At 36.3% G+C, this 22,705-nt stretch overlaps 1 protein-coding gene across 4 annotated transcripts in view; it reads left to right on the forward strand.

The window, feature by feature from the left end:
* Positions 1 to 22,705, forward strand: part of TRPC4 (transient receptor potential cation channel subfamily C member 4) — a 206,894-nt gene that overhangs the window by 153,930 nt on the left and 30,259 nt on the right. For all 4 annotated transcript variants that reach the window (XM_046663667.1, XM_046663666.1, XM_046663669.1 and 1 more), the window contains 2 exons: positions 532 to 868; positions 15,545 to 15,684. In XM_046663667.1, the coding sequence (XP_046519623.1) occupies positions 532 to 868; positions 15,545 to 15,684 (477 nt within the window). The remainder of the gene's footprint in view (positions 1 to 531; positions 869 to 15,544; positions 15,685 to 22,705) is intronic.

Consider the following 22,705-nt stretch of genomic DNA (forward strand, 5'->3'; position numbering starts at 1 on the left):
TCAACCCAATTAAAAGTATATTTACTTTTTCTGATGATGAAACTAGTGTTTATTATAGAAAATGTTAAAAGTATACTCAAGGATATAAATGAAAAACAAGTATTATGTCATAACCAGAAAATAACCACTAAACCAAGAAATAACCATTTAACATTTTTTATTTTATGCCATGCATATATCACAATTCTTATATTCGTACATATATGCATTTATCTTTGTACACAGCTTTGTTCACTTATCAGTATTTCCCATGAATATTCTTATTCCTCAGCTCTATTTTTGCTTCCTCAAGCTCAACCATAGTATTTTGAATTCTGTCATGTCTGGCTAAACACAAAGCACTATGCCTTGGGTATAAAATATCCAATAAATGGGCGTTGTTCATAGAACGAATTAAAATGCTTTATGATTGTCTAAATATAAAATTATTTAAAACAGAACTGACCCTAAAGATAACTGTGTGTTTTTCTTGATGAACTGATACCATTACATGTGACACTGACTCTTCCTTTTCCTTTCCTTTCCATTCAGTTTGTTGCCCAGCCCAATTGCCAACAGCTGCTTGCATCTCGGTGGTACGATGAGTTCCCAGGCTGGAGGAGAAGACATTGGGCAGTGAAGATGGTGACATGTTTCATAATAGGACTTCTTTTTCCTGTCTTCTCTGTGTGCTACCTTATAGCTCCTAAAAGCCCACTTGGACTGTTCATCAGAAAGCCATTTATCAAGTTCATCTGCCATACAGCATCCTATTTGACTTTTTTGTTCCTGCTGCTGCTTGCCTCTCAGCACATCGACAGGTCAGACTTGAACAGGCAAGGTCCACCACCAACCATCGTCGAGTGGATGATATTACCGTGGGTCCTGGGTAAATGTGTTACTATAGAAAATATAATAAAAACGTGTTACTGCCATGGAATTTTGTTGCTCAGAAAAGAATATTCATTAAAGTTTGAGACATAGGAATGTTCAAAACAGGTGCTGACCATTGTAGCTCCAAGGCCTAATCCTTAAAGCTAAATAAATCGTTACGAGCTGTGGTGGACCTGCTCTCAAATGCAGCCTATGAAGTGTAAACTTAAGTTTTAGAATTCCAGATTTTAATGACTTCATATCCCATGAATGATTTTCTGGGTTTTTCATTTGTATGTTTGCCTTTTTAAGACTTTCGAAATGTCTCGTTGGTCATATATAAGCAATCATTCTAATTTTCTTAATGGATATGCCTTCTAAAAGACAAGTAGAAATCCTCCTGCAAAATTAGTGGTTCTGTACATAAAGTAACTGTAACCATTTTCTTAAAATCAATCCATTTAAGTTTATCTTTGAAATTACATATTAAATCAAAATGATAGGAAATTAAACAATAGGACATTCTCCAATCTCTGTTCTTTTCATAGAAAAAAAAGTTTAAATCTGCAGAAAATCATAGTAAAGTAGAAAACCTTAAAGCAGCTGTGAAAAATCTTTTCTTTTCCTCTTGTTGTTTTAACCGTAGTTAAAATTTACACTTTAATTATTCTTTCCTCTATCCTACTGTGGTTTGCTGAGAAATCACATTTTCTCAATTTAGCTCATCATTTTAAACCTCTCTGGTACCACAACCATCTCATGATTTACTAATTAGAAAACATGTGACAAATTTCATGATCCACAATCTTAGAAGATCAGTTTAGGTTAACTGTCAAAACTACTGGAGAGACTGTAAAGTGAGAAAAAGGCAGAAAGAAAAAAGGGATGATATCTGAATCTGAGATAGATACATTTTCCAATTTTAAGGATTATAAATACTCTAAGTAGTGACAATAAGAAAAGTTCACAGGAACAGGATTTGATATGTTTTTCGAATGTTACTAAAAAAACACTTTCTCAAGTGAGCTTTAAAAGAGTACATTCTTATTAACCTGAAGGGCATAAAATATGATCTTGCTTAAATTAGAAGGAAAGTTTAGATAATCTGTGTCTCTTTGAATAAAATAATTATGACATTGCAGTTGATATTAAATATAAAATTACCCTCCCTGTCTCCATTTAAATTAAATAGCTCACATTAAGCATATGTTCTTTACGGAGTTTTCTTCACACAAAAATTCTTGAGAACAATTCTTAAAGAAGCATTTAGGAGTTTGAATTTCCCATTGTGGATAACTTATGTTGAATGCCTAAAACTCCTGATGTCCCAAATGGAAAATAGAATATTTCCTTTTGAAAAATGTGTAGATATAATGCAGCATAAGCAGATATAGTATTTCTAGTCTTTCCTTTATGCAATTAATGAAAATATGTGGAGTACTTTCTATGAAGCTTAAATTTTACTGGGAGAAACAGATAATAATAAGATATGTGAAATAATTTCAGAAAATGGTAAATAATATTAAAATATAGAAGCTCCAAACTTTGAATAACTTGTACAAATAAAACAGTCTTTGGCTGCCTCCTAAATGCAAAACTTGTAACAATTTTCCATGAAAGTCGACGAGAAGAAACCATATCCAAACCACAGCTGAATGGTTAAATAAAGTATAAATTTAATTGTGAAAATTACAATTCCAGCCAAGACAAATATTTGCTAAAGGCAACATTTTTTTTTAAGATACTCTGACTGCAGGGAGTTCATTTATCTGGGAGTTTTTAGGATGAAAAGAGATTTTCTGGAATCAAAAGAAAATACATATGAATGATCATCTTGCTTAAATAACAGAGCATGAGAAAAAGAATTTTCAAATGTTTCAAATCAAATAGATCTGTCAAAACAGTTATATTGTTCATCCAGCCTGCTGAATTCTGAGTGCCTCATATCTAGGACTCAGTTCTAAGTGCTTTGCTAGATCCGTGATTATAAGAGATATTCTCTATGATGCCGGGCTCTTGTGGAAAAGCACTGATTTCAATACAAGCCCAGGTTCTACCACTAAGAGACTGTTAACTTATGTGTGGTCACAACCTTTCAGTTTTGTCAATGTCTTCATCAAAAAAATGAAAGATTTAGCGTGATGGCTTCTTAAGTCCCACTGACTCCTATTATCCTGTGCTGGGGAGCTATCGTTATTAGGGTAGAGAAAATTGGTCTCTTTTTTTTGGGTAGGGGAAGTGACGGGTGGTGGAGGAGGGCTAAAACCAACAGGTTAGAAATGCTTTAACCTTTTACCAAAAGCGTGCTATTGACAAAAAGGCATAGTCCGATTTGATGGCTAAATTAATGAGCCTTCTATATTGTCTCACTCAGTCCTGCTGCCTGGTAAAGTAAATGGCCATACATTTCATGGCCCCTCCATTATGAGGTTCTAGATTTATAATAAGACTGAATGACTTACAGAGAAAGGTGTGGCTTATAAATGTGTCCCTCATCATGTTAGTTTTCCCAATCACATATTGACGCTCTATGCATGGGTTTTTCTCAAGTCTTCTTGAACTGATTTAGATTTTCAACCCACGTCACCTCTGTGAGCTACTTGCTGGATAAAGAAATACTTTTTTACTTGTGATAAATTTACTTTCCTTCCAGTTTCAGGGGATGTTTCCCAGACCTGTGATACCATAACTTATGAGAAATGATTACTTTTATGTCACCCATTTTGTTTATCCTGACAAAAAGACTTTTGCTTTATTTGTTTTATATATTTATATCATAAAGTTTCACTTTTTCTGAGTAGAAAAGTTTTCTAACTTTAAAGCCTGTCCTCTCAAATCAATCCCTTTATCTCAAGAAGTGTGGTTTTGGCTGGGAATTTCTGTTATTTTGTATATTTTGCTGTGTTTCAACAATAAGAACTTATTCGGCATTACTGACCCTTTATATCCTGTGATTTAGTACAATGGCGGAATAATGTTTCTATATTATTTGCAGTATCTTTCCTGCTGAAGTTCAACATCTTGTTAACTATTTAAATGGATGTCTGTTGAGCTTATAACTTTAGAAAACAATCTACAATGGCTGTTATATCCTTCCACTGTGGTGTCATTGATAAGATGTAACTCATCATCCCACGAAGCTTTTTGAATTATTTTTCCTTCAGATTTTCTTGTATTGAAGGTTATCGACCCTTCTTTTCTCCCATCAAACAGTCTTAAGAGATCTCCTGGCAGAAGTTTCCTATCAGGATGAACTTTAGCATATAAGCAAAGAAATCTAAAAACCTCCTGCGAGGATCAAATGTGATTTTAGTCATCTTGAGATATAGTTCAAATCGACAGAGATAACTAATCACAGATAATTCAGTTAGAACACTCTCAATAGATAGGTAGATTCTAGACAGATAGATACCAGTAGACTTCTCTGACTATCAAATTACCCATTGAAACTAGAGTAAAAAATAAAACAATAGTTCTATCAAGCATGCATATGGGCCTGATAACAGAGCTATACTTTTCAAGTGTCTAGGGAGAAAGTGTCATCGGAAAAACTGATGGATTAAAAGGAGCCTGGGTCATATTAGAGATCTGGTCACTTCTATGTTCTGCTGTGCCATGACCTGAGGCTCTTAACTTACTCAAGGCTTGATTTTTAACATATAATGCTAGGGATATGAAATGAATAGAATATTCATCTGTGAAATTCCTATTTACATAAAATTTACATGCAAACTAAATATAGCATGTTATGTGTATAATGTATATTATGAAAATTCATCCAAATTATAACAGGAGTTTTATCTCAAATAGATGTCATCTGTTTCTGGAGATAATATGGAGTAAAATATGAAAAAAGAAAACTTTTGGATGCTAGTTTTTAGGGGCTTCCCCAAAACCAGTTTGGATTTTTCCACAGAAACCATTACAACTCAATCATAACAATCGAATTTGTGTCATAGCTTATTCCCCTGAAAAAAGTGTGCATATGTCTGAAATATCCTGATGTAGACTTGTCAGCTTAGCAAAAAGAAATTATGAAATTAATAACATTTTTCATAAAAGAAGTAGAATGTTAATGAAAGCTATCATGTTAATAATGCAGGAAATACTTTGTTTCCAATGAGAAAACAAAATGGCTGAAGTGACTTTATATTGCGTGTGTGCCTAAGATGCCATAATTGTATAGTATATAAATCTATGTACACTGAGCATGATTAGGAGAAGGGTGAACTGAGAAAAAGATGTACCATAGGAAGAGATCTGAGCTCTGTTAAAAACAGCTTCTGGTGAATTCCTAGGCATAAACTAAGAACGGCTCATAGTATCTGGATTATACATCTTGCCTATAACACATACTTATTTAACAATTTTTCTCTAACAAACTCAGCTTCTCATTTCCATGGTTTATTTTACATTTTTATCCTTTAAAGGAGTGATATTAACAAATCTGAAAATTTCAACAAGGGCTGCCAAATTGAAAATGTAAAATGAAAAACGGTGATCACATTTTCACTTAGATAGGCTCATAGAGACAAGTGATCCTATATATATTCTTCCTTTCTTGGGACCATTTCTTCACCTTTTGTCTGATAGGCATTAAGATCATATTGCTTCAGATGCTCGTACTTTCAGCCTCACCTCTGAATTATCCGTCTTCTCAAACAGCCTCGAAAGATATTCTTGCAAGAAACAAGTCTATAGTTTTTTCCCACTCTCTCCCTTGGCAACGTGCCCTAACCACCTCAGAAAACTCACTTCAGACTAAGGACACTCAAACACAGCTGCAGAATCTCCATTTATTAATTTAAAGTGATATTTTAGTTTTTAAGAAAACAAGATAATCATTTCATTGTAACATATAATCCTCATTTTTCCTGGTTATCCGTGGGAAGTTTGCATGAAGTGGAAAGGAGTAATTTTCATAGTGAAAAAATTAATACTCACTCATTAAAAAATGTGTGTAGAGTAACTGTTACCATGTTACCACTCATTGAGAAGGGGACCAGAGAAGAGACTTGCAGCAATATTTATTCATTGTTTTCCCATCTACATAAACGTTCTATGTCTTAGTTTTCATGGAAAATTTTTAATTAAGCAGAAATCTTATTAAAGGAATGCTACCACCCTGATAGAAACTTACTTAATTTAAGTTACTATATTTAGGTTTTCAAAAGTAGTCCCAGTTGAGTGTAAAACTTGAATCTTATAATCAGTTTAAAGCTCTCCTCTTCCCAACGAGAGACCTGATACGTGGCATGAAGGACCTGGAACTGTTTGTCATTCACTCTTCCTGCAGCCCCAATGCTGGAGCTGGAGTGGAAGGAGGGACACAGACTCTTTTTGTTCTCCCCATTCCTTGGTTCTGCAGGGAAGAGGGATGATAGGAAAAGTTAAATGTTTACATTACTTCCCTGAGACCCTGGTCACAGCTCTTTCCTTGTTGGTTGTCTGCATCTCTGGCTGATACTGAGTAGCCTATATGAGAGGTCTTGACATGTGACTCTCCTGACAGGTGCGTGGATGTTGTTTAGAGGGCCCTGTGTGCCTCCATACTGCACAGTTCTCTGAATCAGAGGTTCAGCCCTGCCCGACATGTTCCAGTCCCTCAACTCTTATAACCAGCAGTGGATCCCTTTTGGGGTCCTATAACACTAGCAAGGGCAGGAAGCAAAATGGCTGAAACCCACTTCTTCCTATGATATGCTTCCTCACTTCCCAAGAGCGTTACAAAATGTTGCCACATCAAACAGCAGGAGATCAGGCTGCTGCCAGCTGCCCTACTGCCAAGCCCCACTGCTTTTCTATTTTCCCTGATGAACTAGACCCGAGGAGAGATCAGCAAGCCGATTGCCTGAGCAGATGCCCCTGCAGGGATTGAGTTGCCAGTTTCTCCTTGTTGTGGAACTCTCTAGTCTTTATGAGGGATTTTCTTGGAGTCTCCCTCCCTCAATGTAGGGAGATGGTAGTGCTGGTGAGTAGTCACCCTCATCTCTCCTTCTGGGATTCCCTCTTAGCACAAAAACTGTATTGCCCTGACTTCAAGGCTCTCCTGCCACCTCTTCCCAGTCCTCTCTCTGTACAGAGCATAGAGTTGGGGGGCAGGTGGTTGGTAACAGACAAGGTCCTGATGCCTCTTAGCAAGCCTAGAGGGAAGGGGTTGGCTGCTGTTGTCTCTAAGCTCGCTTCAGAAAGTGGACACTCAGGTCTCTCGTCTTTGTCTTTGTTTGGGTTTTAAGTGTGAAGCTGAGACAATAGGAGCTGCTCCTTAACTTAGTGTCTCTTACAGATCCAGCATAATATGAGTCTCTTCTGAGTAAAATAACTATATTTAGATTTCTCTTTGAACAGAAGCAGAATTTTGATTACAGACTACTTTTTTTCGTTCCCTGATTAGGGAAGGAAAAAAAGGAAACTCCAGCAGGAAGGAATTCTTTTTGTTCTTTTTGTCTTCATTGATTTGGTGCTGCTACATGGAACTCAGTGTTCTATTAAGAGACTTCCAAGTTCAAGAGCCTTGACTAGCTTTTGGGCTGCCAGTGTAGGCCCTTGGAGGCTGCCGTAGGTGAAAAGGTGACCTGCTCTTTGTTTGGGGTTGTTTACTCTTTGTGTAAGTGCTGACAGCAAGGAAGGACAAGAGGTCTGTTTGCAAAATTACGCATTTCTCACATGAAATTGGGATGTTTAAAGTGACACCTGAGGTCTGCCTATTTCATCTCATCCTTACAGCTAATTTTCACATGATAGGATGGACTAGAATACTCAACTAGCCCTTACGAAAACTGTTATGGGAAAGGTAGAAAAAAATAGTAAAAACTTCCAGGCATCCACAAATATTTTTAAAAGGAAGTTCTCTGACTCATTTGCACTATGATCTTTCCTTTGTGGGGCCCCACAGTCTTGACATCAGTGCCTGTAATTAGACCTCCACCACGACTCTGAGAAATCACGTATCTGTTTATAAACAGCAGAGAGCAATTTAGAAATGTTCCCATTGTGGGAACAGGACAAACATTTTATGACAGAAGCTCCCAAAGCTTTGTTCTCTTTAGGCTTTTTAGTTACCACAAATAATTTACTATCTGGATGCATTTTTCAGCCAGTTAATAGCACCCTCTAGTTTTTCTAAAGGCTTGTTTCTTCAAAAATCTCTGCGAATGTTGCCAGAATAGAGGAAACTTGCTATTTCACTAACGTGCTCATAACAAAGAGAAATCAATAATCATCAAGCAGGTGTATGGTGGCTAGAGCTATAGGAAGTGATTCTTCAATCTGGGTGCTTTAAAAACAAAAGTCCAAAACTGGCATTAGCCAAAGAGCACAGATTGACAGTCTTATTTAGAGCTCAAGTTAAAAAAATGATGGCATGAGTCCTCAATTTCATCAGGATCTCTGGTTTTTTGCATATAATTGTGCCTTCCAAAGGTCAGAAGTGAAATAATTTATTTTATGACCCAGAAAGTCAGATTTAATGTTTACTCTTTGAACTCTAAAGGAACTGTAATATATCTAAATTGTGAGTTTCTGTTGTTACTCTTCTAAGGAAACCTAAGAGGTCGACTGGTCAAAACTTCAAATTGAATTGTCATCTCCTTGAATCCATCTAATAAGAATAGAGTCGGCTAGATTTCAAGGAGCTCCAGGTTAAAATGTTGCCTTATCCTGAGCTCATCACTGCCACTTTATAGCTCCTTCCCAATGGTCTTCACTTTGCTCTCTGAAGCCATTGGTCCTAGTGTCTTTAATCTTCTACATAATTGCCCACAAAATATTTGAAGTTACCTATTTCGGTAACTGTTAATAATCACATTTGGCTTTCTAGTTTGGTAGAAGCAGGGAGAAAGATAACATAATTTATCTGTAAATGGAAATAAAATATAAACACTCTGGTGGGTTAGCAGGTATTTAAAATATATTTTATTTTACAATACATATGAATTCGGAAACTACAGTCTCACAAATTCATAGAGTCGGAATGACCTTTAGAGATCAGTGGAACAGTTTTCCACTCATTGCAAGAACTTCCCTGGAGCACGACTGATGGAAGACATTCCAGGCTCCGGATTGAAATCACCACCCCTAGGGGGATCTATTCAGTTTTGGAACAACTCTGATTGCCAGAGGATTCTCCCTTACATTGGACAAGAAGGTTTCTTTCTATAATTTTCATATCAAAGATTCAATTTCTGCTTCCTGGGCCAGATCGAAGCAAGTCTGTGTCCTCTGGTACAGAACAGTTTTTAATCTTTCGTTGAGCTATTGTGATGACTGTTGTTAGTAAAATTTTGATAATCCAAACAGGAAGAAGCAATCTGGCTATTTATACCACTGAGGTAGAATTATTCTTCTTGTATTGTTCTCTATGTGGAATTCTGTATATCAACAAAACCTCTTTTTCTGCAGTAAGGTATATGAAACCCAGAAAGGTGAGACAACTAAGATTACAAAGCTGATTCCTTGTTGAGCTGAGCCTCTCACTTCTCTTACCTGGCATAGCCCACTTCTTATCACTGTGCCTTCTGATGAAAGTTAATTTGAAATGCATTTATTCAATCAACAGTTGCAGCACACACATCTTTTAATCTCTGAGAATTGGCAATCTTTCAAGCAAAACAAAACAAATAAGCTACATTGTGAAATCTCAAGGATAAGAAAATGTTGTCTAAGAGCACTGCATAAGAAGACAGATCCAGTTCTGGCTTCTCCATTAACTGATCGTGTAGCAATACTCACACTGCCTCTTTGGGCCTTAGTTTTCTGTGTAGGATGTGGTGGCGTGCTGGATTCTGAGACTGCACCCAGGCTCAGGAGGAAAAAGAACCATGGATTTGGGAGGGGAGAGTGTTTCCATGCGTACCTAGCATTTTTTCTCATTGGATAAAATAAATTCTGTTTCCCGCAAGCTCTAAAATCAGTGCATGCATCACATCTTATTTCCATCTAATATATTCCTTTCTTCAATGTGGAAGCAGTAAACATTATCGCCTCCCCAATTATGCCTCAATCTTATCTGAGCTCTCAAGAGAGATTTATTTATGAAAGAAACCTCAAAGGGGAAGGAAGCTAGGATATAAGCACTAAATCTAGAATAAAGCGGTAGTCGACAGCAGACTTTAAAATGCACGCTATAATTAATTCAGCTGAAATCAGTTCTCATCTGGGTTATTAATTTAAATATAACAAAATTAAAAAATAAAACTTTATTAATAATATTAAATAACCATTCCTAGTTTTCACTAAATAATAGTAGACCGTCATGTCTAATACAGCTTTATTTCTTACAAAGTTTTATTGTGAAAATTTTCAGACACACCTATCAGCAATATATCACAATTTATATTTTATTATATTTCTTTATTTTTATTCTATTCCTATTTCCAGTTGTCAACATCAATCTCTCGTAATTTTTGTTGCCTTTAAATTAAGTTGTAGCACTGCTTTTTTTTTTAGGGCACAGAGATATAAAATGTTGGCAAACACAAACAATCATGTTCTACCACCTCAGTCAAGATATAAGACAGGATTTGGAAATCCATGGCTCAGCAGGCCAAATCTGGCCCTTTGACAATTTTCATAAATAGTTTCATTGTAACACAGCCACATCCATTCATTAATCGCAAAACCTAAGTTATTTATTCTCTGGCCCTTTACAAAATAAATGTGGTGATAGCTGTAGGTTTGTATAGATGTCCTTTATTAAATCAAGAAATTTTCCTCCTATTCGTACTTTCCTGAAAGTTTTTATCATACCTGCTTGCTGCATCTGTTGACATTTTTTTCCCCAATAATATGTTGATGGGATAGACTACATGATGGATTCTTAAATATTGAAACAACTTTGCATTTCTGGGAAAAACAGCACTTGTTCATGATTTATTATCAATTTTATATATTACTATATGTAATTTGCTAATATTTCTTGAGGATTTTTGTGCATATTCATAAGGGTTATTATTGTGTATTTTTCTTTGATTATATTATTTTTGTCTGGATTTTTACCAGAATAATACTTGCCTCTTAAATGTTTCTTTCTCCAGTATTTTTTATGTTTGATGAGCAGTGGTATTATTTCTTCCTTAAACGTTTGGTAGAATTTACCATGAAGCTACCGGACCTGAATTTTTCTTTTTTGGAAGGTTTTTAACTAGGAATTCAATTTCTTTAATAAGTATAGGACAATTCGAGTTACTCTGCCCTCTTGAGTGAGTTTAGAAGTTTGTGTCTTTTAGGGAAAATGTCCAGTTCTTTTAAGTTGTGAACTTTATGGGTATCAAGTTGTTCATTTTATTACTTTGTTTCCTTATTTTGTCTGTAAGATCTGTGTTGAGGTCCCTTCTTGCACCGATATTGGTCATTTATAGTCTCCACTTTTTTTCTTGACCATTCTGGTTAGAGTTTTATCAATTTATTGACCAGGTGAAAGAACTAGATTCTGTTTTAATTGATTTTTCTGAAGTTTTAAGTTTTAAAATTCATTGATTTCTACTTTTATCCTTTTTATTGTCTTTCTTCTGCTTGTTTTGGCTTTAATTTGCTCTTCTTTTCATAGCGTCATAGTTGAAGCTGAGATTACTGATTTAAGACTTTTATTCTTTTCTAATAAAGCATTTAGACATAAATTCCACTGAAGTATGGAAGTACTACATTAGCTGCATCACAGAGTTTTCGGTTGTATTTTCATTTTCAATCATTTCAAAACATTTTCTGTTTTTTCTGTAAATTCTTCTTTGACCAAGAGTTTTTAGAAGGATGTTGTTTAGTTGCAAAATATTGAGATTTTCCAGATACATTTATTTATGTTGTCATATAACACATTTTGTATGATTTTAACTTGTATAAATATGTTTCAGTTTGTTCTATATCCCATAATATGGTCTATCTTGGTGAATGTTTCACGTGGCACTTGAAAAAAAGTGTACGTTCTGCTGTTGTCAGGTTTTTGATAGTGTTGTTCAGAACTTTTATGGTCTTACAAAACTTCTACCCGATTCTGTTGGTTACAGAGAGGAATACTAAAATCTCTAACCATAGTTGTACCTTTCTATATTTTTTATTTCAGTTCTAATAATTATGGCATGTATTGCAAAGTTATTTTGTTAGCTGCATTCATATTTAGGATTGTTCTGTCTTCTCAGCGAGTTGACCTTTCTATCCTTATGTTATATCCCTCTACACACCTAGTAGCATTTCTGCTTCTGAACTATATCTACTTTATATTAATATAGCCACTTGAGCTTGCTTTTGATCTTTCATAGTATCTTTACTTTTTGTGTGTTGTGTGTGGGGAAGATTGGCCTTGAGCTAATCTTCTGTACTAATCCTCTGTACTAATCTTCCTCTATTTTGTATATGGGATGCCACTCAGCATGGCTTGATGAGCAGTGTGTAGGTCTGTGCCTGGGATCCGAACCTTTGAACCCCAGGCCACCAAAGCAGAGCATGTGAACTTAACCATTATGCCACCGGGCTGGCCCCTATTATTCCTTTACTTTTAACCTATTGAGGAATTGTCACATAGTTGTGTTTTCCATTTTTATCCTATTCAACCATCTGTCTTTTAATTAGTGTGTTTAGAGCATGCATTTTATTCAACGTAATTATTGATACTGGTCGATTTAAAATCTACCCCATTGCTATTGTTTTTCTTGTTTTTTCCATTTGTTCTTTGTCATATTTTTCCATTTTTTTCTGCCTGTCGATGGATTATCTTTTATAACTCCATGTTTATTTACATTTCTGGCTCTTTATTTATACATTTAAAAATACTTTAAGAGGATGCCCCAGCATTTACAATATAAAATTTTTATTTGTCACAGTCTAACTTTAAATAACATTATTTTGCCTTTATGATAGTATGTTTCTAATTCCTCTCTCTCATCTTCTGCGCTAATGTTGCCACACATTTTACTTTTACATATGCTATATATATTATAAACCATAATATATTGCTACTAGTTTTGCTTTAGGCAGTCAACTATCCGTTAGAGCAATTCAAAATAAAAAAAAAATTTTTTACATAAATTTTTATTTTAACCATTTCTGAATATAGATTTTTATTTCTTTTTATAAACTTGTAAACTTTTTATAAACAAGTTTCTGTTTAGTATCATATGCCCTCTGCCTAAAAAATATACCTTTAGCATTTCTTGTAGCATGGGTCCCATGGCAATAAACTGAGTTTTGATTGTCTAAAACATGTCTTTCGTTCATCTTCATTTATTAGAGCTATTTCTGCTGTGTGTAGAATTCTGGGTTGACTTATTTTTTTCCTTTCAGCACTTTCATGATATCACTCTGTCTTGCATAGCTTCAGACAAGTTGGATGTCAGTCTAATATTTCTTTGTATGCAATGTATCGTTTATTTCCACCCCACCTGTCACTCCCAATGCCTTCAATATTTTTTTTCTTTTTTTTGTTTTAAACAGTTTGAATATGATGTATCATGGTGTGCGTGTGTGTGTTCTGTAAAGGTATTTATTCTGCCTGTGCAGAAGGCTAGACAGAAGTACACAGAATTTATGCCTGAAAATAGACATGCCTCTTGTGCTAGAACATTAGTGCAGGAATTTGAAGCAATATAGTTAGGAGCTGAGATGGATTTGGGTTTTGTTATTGCTGCAGTCAATTTCAGGGCACCATACACTTCTGCTTAAGGTGGTATTGTGGATGACATGTCTGTGACCACCCCTCCCCCACAAATTCGTATGTTGAAACCCTAACCCCCAATGTGATGGTATGGAAGTGGGGCATTTGGCAGGCAATTAGGTCATGAGGGTGGAGCCCTCAGGAATGGGATTAGTACCCTTATAAGAAGAGACCAGAAAGCTAACTTGCTATCTTTCTGCCATGTGATACAAAGGATGTCAGTAATCTGCAACACAGAAGAGGGCGCTCACCAAGGCTCAACCATGCTTATACCCTGATCTTAGACTTGCAGCCTCCAGAAGGATGAGAAATAATTTCCATTGTTTATAAGACAATCTATGAAGCTTTGTTATAGCAGACTGAATGGACTAAGACAGCTGGGAAAGAGTGTTATTCTCAGAATTCCTGCTCCACCAACAGCTGTTGGCCTTCCCCGTGTCCCTGTGCTTCAGAGGGCGTCTCAATCCATGCTCTTGCCACTCCTCCAGTAGTTGCCAGCTTCTGCTTTTTACCTGGTGTTTGTCAGCCTTGTGATGTAAGGCAGGAAGATTCTCTGTGATTGGGTCCTGTAGTGAGACTTCGATAGGCCTAGCCTGGGAGATAGGGATGCAGTTTCTCAATGATCCATACCCTCCTTTCATGGCAGTAGAACTTTGCAGCTCGTGTGCAGAAGAGTTTCCAGCCTCTCCCTGTGGCAGGAAACCTCTAATGATTTTGGTATAAATGCGAGGCCCACGACTGTTTCCTGCTTCTCCCATAGAGCTCCTTAAAAGAGAAGAGCCTCTGGAGGACTTTGTGTCTTCCCCCAAAATCAGCCTCCGGAGCAGTGGATGGGGTCTATGGAAAAGAGCAGGCAAGTTTGTGGACACTCCCCTTGGACTATGTCCCAGGGGTTCTATCCTCTCACACTAGCTCACACTCACACTAGAAGTTTGTTTCAAAAGATTTTCTGAAATCTTCTTCCTCTCTTGTATGTTGCCAGTGTCTGTTACCCCTGCACTCGGGCACAGGGGAGCTAACACTCACATTGTGGCTTGCTTTGGAGGAACCTGCTTTTCTTTGAAGTATAGGCTCTTTGGTTTCTTATCTCTCTGATGGGCTCATGAAAAGTTATGATTCTGTAGTTAATCTGATGTTGTCTTGCTTTTAGTGTAGGACACATGTGAAACTCTACACTTCACATTTCACGCTCCAGACTATCATCATCTTAAAAGTTTTGTCTGCTTGTATTAATGTAGTTATAAAGTCATATTTATTCATTTAATATTTCTTGATTCTAGATACTTCCATATCTCTCTTTCTCATTATCAGGACCTAAAAATAGATTTATAAAATTTTGATAAGATTATAGAAGTAGAATAACAGTATACAGTGATATTTTGAAAGTATTTCCTAGAATTTGAAAATAAAACATTTTTGATTAGAAATATTAGCGTAATAAAATAAAAGGATTTTTATTTTCCCTGGATGTAGCTCTAAAGCTATTGCTAGACATGAGGTATTTTAATGAAGCAATATGAATGTTATAACCGTCTTTTGTCTTTTGTCCAGAACTGAACTCAGATCTCTGAAGGTGCTAATTGGTCACAAAAGCACAACAAAGTACCCTGCTTAAGGGTAGTAAGTGAGTTATGCTCACTAGACACACTGTTTTCTCATCAATCTTGAGTCATTTGGACTTGGAGGAAACATGTCTTAAAGTATTTGTTTACAAGTAAATGCTATGATATTTTCATGAGAAAAATATATAGTCATAGAGGAATTGCAGTTTGATTCAAAAATTGCACATTCTTACGAATTTATCAGACTGATAAAAGAAAGTGAAGCCGCCCTAAGAGCAACCTCTACAATTAGCTGAGTGTCCTGAAAGTTTTGAAATCTGGCTGGGACTCAATATTACTACCTAGAAAAATCGATGTTGCATTTAGTGTAACTATCTAGTCTCTTGCAGCTCCAAGATCCTTTAATTCTTAAGTTGTATATCTCTATCTCTGTTTTAGTGGTTTGATTGAAAAATCACACTTACAATGAATCTTTCTATAATTGCAGGTTTTATATGGGGAGAAATTAAACAAATGTGGGATGGCGGACTTCAAGATTACATCCATGATTGGTGGAATCTAATGGATTTTGTGATGAACTCCCTATACTTAGCAACAATCTCCTTGAAAATCGTTGCATTTGTAAAGGTAACTATTGTTTATGTCATCGGTAAAGCATAAGTTCTGATAAATGTTGCTATACCTCAATTGCTATTGTTTATTAATGATGTTGCTTAGAACGTTATCTGGATGTGATGTTCATCAGCCCATGACTTTATTCACAGATAGGTATAAAATACATAGGTAATACACGATTTATAGTCAGAAGACAAATTTTAATACACTTAGAAGTTGTCACCCAATTTTCTTGCATCTAAACTGAATGATGCCTCAAAATTACTCACAACAGCTGCTCCAGTTTCTAATCCTTTACATTTCTAATGAAATTCTACCTCAAATACTATTTAAATTTTGGCAACCAAAATCTATTTTTATTAATTATAACTAACCGATAAGATTACATAGATCAAAATATTACTCTTTCAAAGCATTGAAATTATTATTTCAGCTTAAACTAATATAGTTTGATATAGTTAGAGCAGAATATAATTTCTTTCTCCTCATCCCATTCAACATGACAATGCCTGAAATCTTACACACCCATTACTCCTTCAGATTTTGTACAACATCAATCTTACCCCAAACCACCTAATTTACATAAAACGTTTTTGTTCTGCAATGACAATTGGGATTATTTTGTACTTTGGAGGATGTTTTTTCAAACCAATGTATTATCATCTCCTCCTTCCTGTCTTTCATTTTCTTCCCTCTTGCCTTTTCCTTTTTAAAAATTTTGTTTCAAAATGATTAGTGAACTAGTAAAAAATAAAGACTGTCTAATTGGACTTTACATGAATACTTCATGCAATTTAGTGATCTGAACTAGAAAATGCTAACATGTAGGTGAACTCTTACTCATTTTGTCTAGTTCTTTTAAAAAAGACCTGCACTTCCTTGTGCGATGTTCATCTATGACAGGGTCAAAATTCCCCAAAGTTAGAAAGGCCATGGGTTCCAGAATTTGTTCAATTAAAATGTTTCCAATACTCACCAAAATATTAGGAAAAATCGTTTCCTACCCATTTCATGGGTAGAAACAGGGCAAGCTATGTTTTTAGAATGGAAACATAATTTGGTAATTTTTCCTATGTTCATTGAGGTCAATGGCCTTGAAGACCTTATTAAGATAGCAGAAGGTACTGTCTTAACCGAAGAGGTTATACGTGTATATAGGAGATGGACAGTCTGGTTTTAAGTGCATATGTGTCCACTTCCTCTTTCCTTTGTTATGATCCTTAAATATATCTATAAAGTTGTTTTGGACATCTCTATACTAAACAGTCATCTATCTGTTTTTTGTGGCCCCCTGCAGTTATAAAATTCTAGTATTATATGACCATAAGAGTTCTCAACTTTCAAGTGCATAAGAATCATGTGGAGAGCTTGGTAAAACACAGATTCCTTTTCTCCATCCCTGGAGATTCTAAATTAGAAGTATTAGGGAAGGGCCTAAATTTGCATTTCTAACAAACTCCCAAGTGATGCTAATGTAGCTAGTCTAAAGGAAGACTTTGAATGGTGGGCTATATAATTCTATTCAACAGCCTAGAGAAGTTTGGGATTAATTCTAAAAGGAACCTGTCTCATATATTTCTTGTCTACAATAATATTTGTTCTAGAATACATAATATTTGTATGTATTACATTCCATGGTGTTTGCTTATAGTGCATATATATTTTCATATATAAGAACTCTTGCATATAGTGTAGTGGGTATAGTTACATAAATTAATGGATACTTGTGGATTTTTTGCTTTTAGATATGGGATTCGAATTTTCATAAAAAGTTGTAAATTCTTCACGTGCAACATCTATTTTAATAGTAAAATATAAACATTGTTCCTTATACTACACCAAGGGAATATTTATATTTAAAATTAAACTCACCCACCCCAAGTAATGAAGAAGAAGGAGAAGGGGGGGAAAGAGATGGAAAAGAACACAGAAATTACCTTAGATGATGATGATGTGAATCACATGGAGTCTGCAGGAAGTGTATAGTTTGCTGATGCACTTTGATTAGGGGAATTCAGCTATGATTGTGAATATAAACTATGACATGTTCCTTCGGAATAATGCGTTTGTGTAACTAAAGCTTGGGTTGCATGGGTAGCGTTCAATGGCGGGCACTTCAGTCAGGTTTCCTGGGCTTGGTTCTTTCCTTCATCACTTACTAGTTGTGTGAACTTGAACTGTTTCTTCACTTCTCTATGTCTCGTCTGTAAAAACAAGGAAAATATTCATTTCTACCTTATGCTGTTGGTATGAGAAGTAAATGAGTAGGTATATTTGAACTGCCTGCTGCAGAATAAACACTCATTATTAGTTTTTCTTCTTTATCTTTTACTCCTGTCTCCTCCTCTGTCTTCACATACTACGAGCCCTCTGGACTTGCCTTTTGTAATGTATTTATTATGACTCTTCATTTGCTTTATTTTAGTTCACAAAGAGTTTGAGCTCTGGATTCACGCTTACCTTTACCATGTGTAACCTGTATGATTTGGGGCAAGTTATTTAATGCAGGCCTCAATTTTATTATCTGTCAAAACAGAAGAGCACTTACTTTATGTGTGTGTGATGTCATGCTGACTTGTTGACTCACTCTCCTTACCTTATTTTTGTTCTATCATTCAATTTTCATGCTAATTTTAATAACATTACTTAGTATTTTAGGAAAAGCTGTCTTTTTTGCGTACAAAAATAGACTCTGCTATAAATAAGGCAAACAGCCATGCTATGAATGAGGCAGCTAATTCACTCAATAAGAATTTAAGAGGGCACACTAAGAAACCAGCTTTTGATCTGGTTGCTGAGAATGTAAAGATGCCTGAGACATAGTCCCTGCCTTAAAGCAGTTCACAGTCAGGTGGAGAAAGAGAAGTGCATATAATTAAGGGTCTTACAGTGTGATAAGTTCTACATCAGGGGCTATCGTAGCATCAAGGGAGGAGCTAAACTTCACTGGCACCATCCTGGAATTATACAGAGGGCAGAGTGAGTGTTCATGAACATGCATGAGCATTCCAGAGAGAAAAGACACAATGTGCAAAAGTCTGAGTGTGTAAAGGAGATGAATATCTATAAGGGATGATCCAGGAAACAGGGACAGAGAGAGGACGGAAAGGACCTTCCACTTGCTGCTATAGAATTTGCAGTTTACCCTATAAATGGAGAGGAGTCATTAATGAAATTTAAACATGGAATGAGTCCAGTGATGATGAATGCCTAAAGTGGAGCAGTGGACACAGGGGAAGCTAATAGAAGGTTGGACTTGACAAAAAATTAGGAAGTAAGACCCACAAGGTAGATGATTTATTAATTATGAAGTATGGGGTGGATGGAGTCATCCTGATACAGCTTCCTGGTAAATAGTAAGTTCGCCTATTGTAGTGCAGGCAAGATTATGAAGAGTTATAACTGGGATCTCTCCTGGCATGGTGCAGGTTCTTCCTCCTGTCTGAGGGGCCATCAATGTGAGTGAAAATCCAACCCAGGTCTTTCTGGCCAAACTATGGATCCAAGCCAAAAAAAAAAAAAACTGTCAGCTCACTGAATGGGAAATCTTTCTGTAATTGGTCTGTCCAGAGGGAGAATCTTTTAAAAGGTTGTAAAAACCTTTTAGAACAGGTCTGACAGAGGGCCACCTTGCTTAATTATTTCATCCTTTTCAATTCATCCACCAGGAGGGAGTATCTTTTTAAAATATACAAAAATGGGGCCCTTTTAACCCAGCCCATGGTTTGGGCTCTGATCTGCATTTGGTATGAGTACTGCCTATACCACTTCCTACGTGTGTGATTGGGGGCAAGTTACTTAATCTATGCCTCAATTTTCTTATCTGTAAAAGGAAATTAATAATCAAATCCCATAGAATGTTTGTGAAGATTAAATTAAGCAATATATTTAATGCCATAGAATAGAGGTTAATATAAGCACTCCGTAGTTGGTTTTGAGTTTCATGTGTGGGGACCTGGAAATGGCCACCCCAAGATATTTCTCTTTGGCATCAGGATTATTTGAGGCTGATTGCTTTTGATAAACTGGGACAGGGAAGGAGGCTCTGAGGAATGGAACTTGCCCTTTGTTAGGACACATTTACATTTGTAAGGTAAATCTCTATCTGTAAAAGGTGACTCCCTCTCTGTACCAGGAAGAAGAAAGGAGATGACCTTCTCTCTAGAAACTCTTAATCGATGCCAAAGGCAAGGACTTAAAACTGCATTTTATTGTGCTTGTCTGGTAACCTCCTGTAACCGACTTCCCTCCCCCTTCCAACTGTTGGCATTTCTTTAAGGATTAAGCATCTTTCCTTAGGCTAGGAACTGATTGCTGACCTCACCTGTGACCACCCAGCTCAAGACAATAGACTTGCCTCCTGCTGTGTCCATCAAGCACTGTGCCGACAGGGCAATCTTGTGACTATTGTGGGAGGGACATTTCAATCACATGTGAAACACCCTGTTTGGGGGTATATAACCACTCTGTGCACCCCACTTCTTCGGTGCCCTTTCTTCCTTCGGGAAGAAAGGCCCCGGGCCATTGTTCCTCATAAAGCTTTGTTTAATTTTCTCTTGCTATTCTGTCTCATGTGAATTTAATTCGTTCTCCAGTCAGACGAACCCACATTTGGGAAGAGGAAATGTCTTCCTCCCCTACATGTGCAATGCCACAGCATTGTATTGTATAGGCCAAGACAGCACAGAGGGATGTGTGACCCAGTATTCTCCCCCTTACACGCAAGGCTTTGTGGTGCTTCTTAGTATACCTTGATCATTACCATTTCACAGCTCATGGATTGTTGCTTTTTTTTTTTTAATTTGCTCCTAATTCTCTAGAGGAAGGTGTGTCAGTCATTTATTCTTCTCACTGTGTATGAAGTGTGAATCCAGAGCTGCTTGATGCCTGGGCACAATTATAAAATGTTACTTTAACTTCCTTAGGGCTGTTTTTCCCCTAAATATTGCCTAGCCCTTGCTCCATATGTACAATGTATGTCTTATATTTATCTTCAGACTTTTGACAGAAATGATTAATTTTCTATGCCCCTTCCACTGTGTAATTTAAATATTTTCAAAAATCAAAATTATTATGAATAAGAACATTTATTTTGACAGTAATGATGGATTTTTTTCATAGCAGCATTCTTCTAAATAATTCTAAGTATACATCTCATTGATCCTTCCTAGTTGTATCAGCTAGAAAGGTGGCAAATATTGTTTCCATTTCACAAATGCTGTAACTGTAGTGTACTCTCCAAATTATGCAGTTTTCTAAATATTCTTTAGTTTTATGGCCGAGAACTATAGATTTGAATCCTAATTGTTTAATCTAGTATTATCTACCACAGGAGAAGATCAAATGCCTTCTTTCTATCTTTCACTAATTATCTAACCAATTTATAGAAAGCGAAAGGTTTTCACTCTATCAATCAGACATTAAAACCAGTATGTATACATTTTCTTCTTAATCTCATATGACAAATATTTTCAGTTTGCATCAATTTAATTTTTACTTACTTTGATTCATTACTTGACTTTTATAAGTATGCATCAGAGACCATAGAGGACATAAAGATGAACTGATATATATTTTCTTATATTCAAGGAACTTATGACCCAACATTATGGTTTAATTCATCTTCTTCTCTTAACGCTTCTGCTAAGATCTTCGTGACCTGGCTCCAACTTCTTCTCAGACTCATCACTATTCCCAAAATTTTTGTATTCCAGCTACATTAAGATACTTACATTTCTACAAATGATCCCCCTTTTTGACAACTATGCTTTTGAATATGTCTATTATTCTTCGCCCTAGAATGCTTTTTGAGCTCCTATCATATATAAAGCACTCTACTAGATGTCCAGTAACTAAAATCATTAGACGAACCTCCCTATGTGGAAAACTGGCAAGTAGTACAAACACAAATATGCTATCTTATAGTCTGCAAAAGGAGCAGTTCTCTTAAAAAGAATCTGAATAGAAATGAAGGCTTAGGGCAAAACCAAACTGTGGTAGGTTTAGCCTAGAAAGCAAATACTTGAGAGAAAAAGGAAAGCAGGAATTGGTGGTCCTAGAAAGGTTAAAGGTGTGAAGGTAGCTCTTGGTGTCTCTCTCTCTCTTTCTAAAGGCTTATTCTACAACATGGAGCTACAGGCTCTGGTCAGCAGGATCTTAGTGTCTACTCACCTTCAGTCAAAGTGTACTTCTCAAAGGAAGGATTAGCATTGTTTAATGTCTGTCTTCTTCACGATTTTGTAAACCCATATGACATGAACTTTATCTTGTCTGATCAAGATTATGCACCCTGAAGGATAGTGCATGACAGAGAGTAAGCACACAACATATATTTTATGAATAAGTAATAGCTGGAGAATCAAAATAATTAGCACTTAAATCCATTCTAGATAAAGGCCTGGTGTCAATAGAAAGGCATTTTGGTAAGAATGTGGGGGTAATTAGGGGAATTACCACTACTAAAGGTTTGAGATAGAGCATTGAGTACCTCATTAGGGACAAGTGGCAGGACCTTCTCAAAAGGAAGTCAAGACTCAAATTCCATGAATTGTTGAGAAATCAGAATTTCATCTTGAGGACAATGCAGAATCATTGAAGAACATTAAGCAAAATGTGTGATAGTCTGATTGGCCCTTTTTTTGTGTGTGAGGAAGAGTGGCCCGGAGCTAACACCTGTTGCCAATCTTCCTCTTTTTGCTTCAGAAAGATTGTTGAGGAGCTAACATCCATGCCAATCGTACTCTATTTTATGTGGGATGCTGCCACAGTGTGGCTTGATGAATGGTGCTGGGTCCGCACCCAGGATCTGAACCCATGAACTTCAGGCTGCCAAAGCAGAGCATGTGAACTTAACCACTACACCGCCAGGCCGGCCCCTGATTGGCCCTTTTGAAAGATGATTCTGGAGGAAATAGATGATTGTACAGATAAGGTTCAAGGCAGGGAGAGCAGTTAGCAGCATATTCTAGTAATTTCTCTGGGAAGTAGAGGAACTCTTTTAAGACAGAGAAGATACGAATAAGGAGGAGAAAGT

The sequence above is a fragment of the Equus quagga genome, chromosome 6 (genome assembly GCF_021613505.1).
Source record: "Equus quagga isolate Etosha38 chromosome 6, UCLA_HA_Equagga_1.0, whole genome shotgun sequence".
NCBI classification, from domain to species: Eukaryota; Metazoa; Chordata; class Mammalia; order Perissodactyla; family Equidae; genus Equus; species Equus quagga.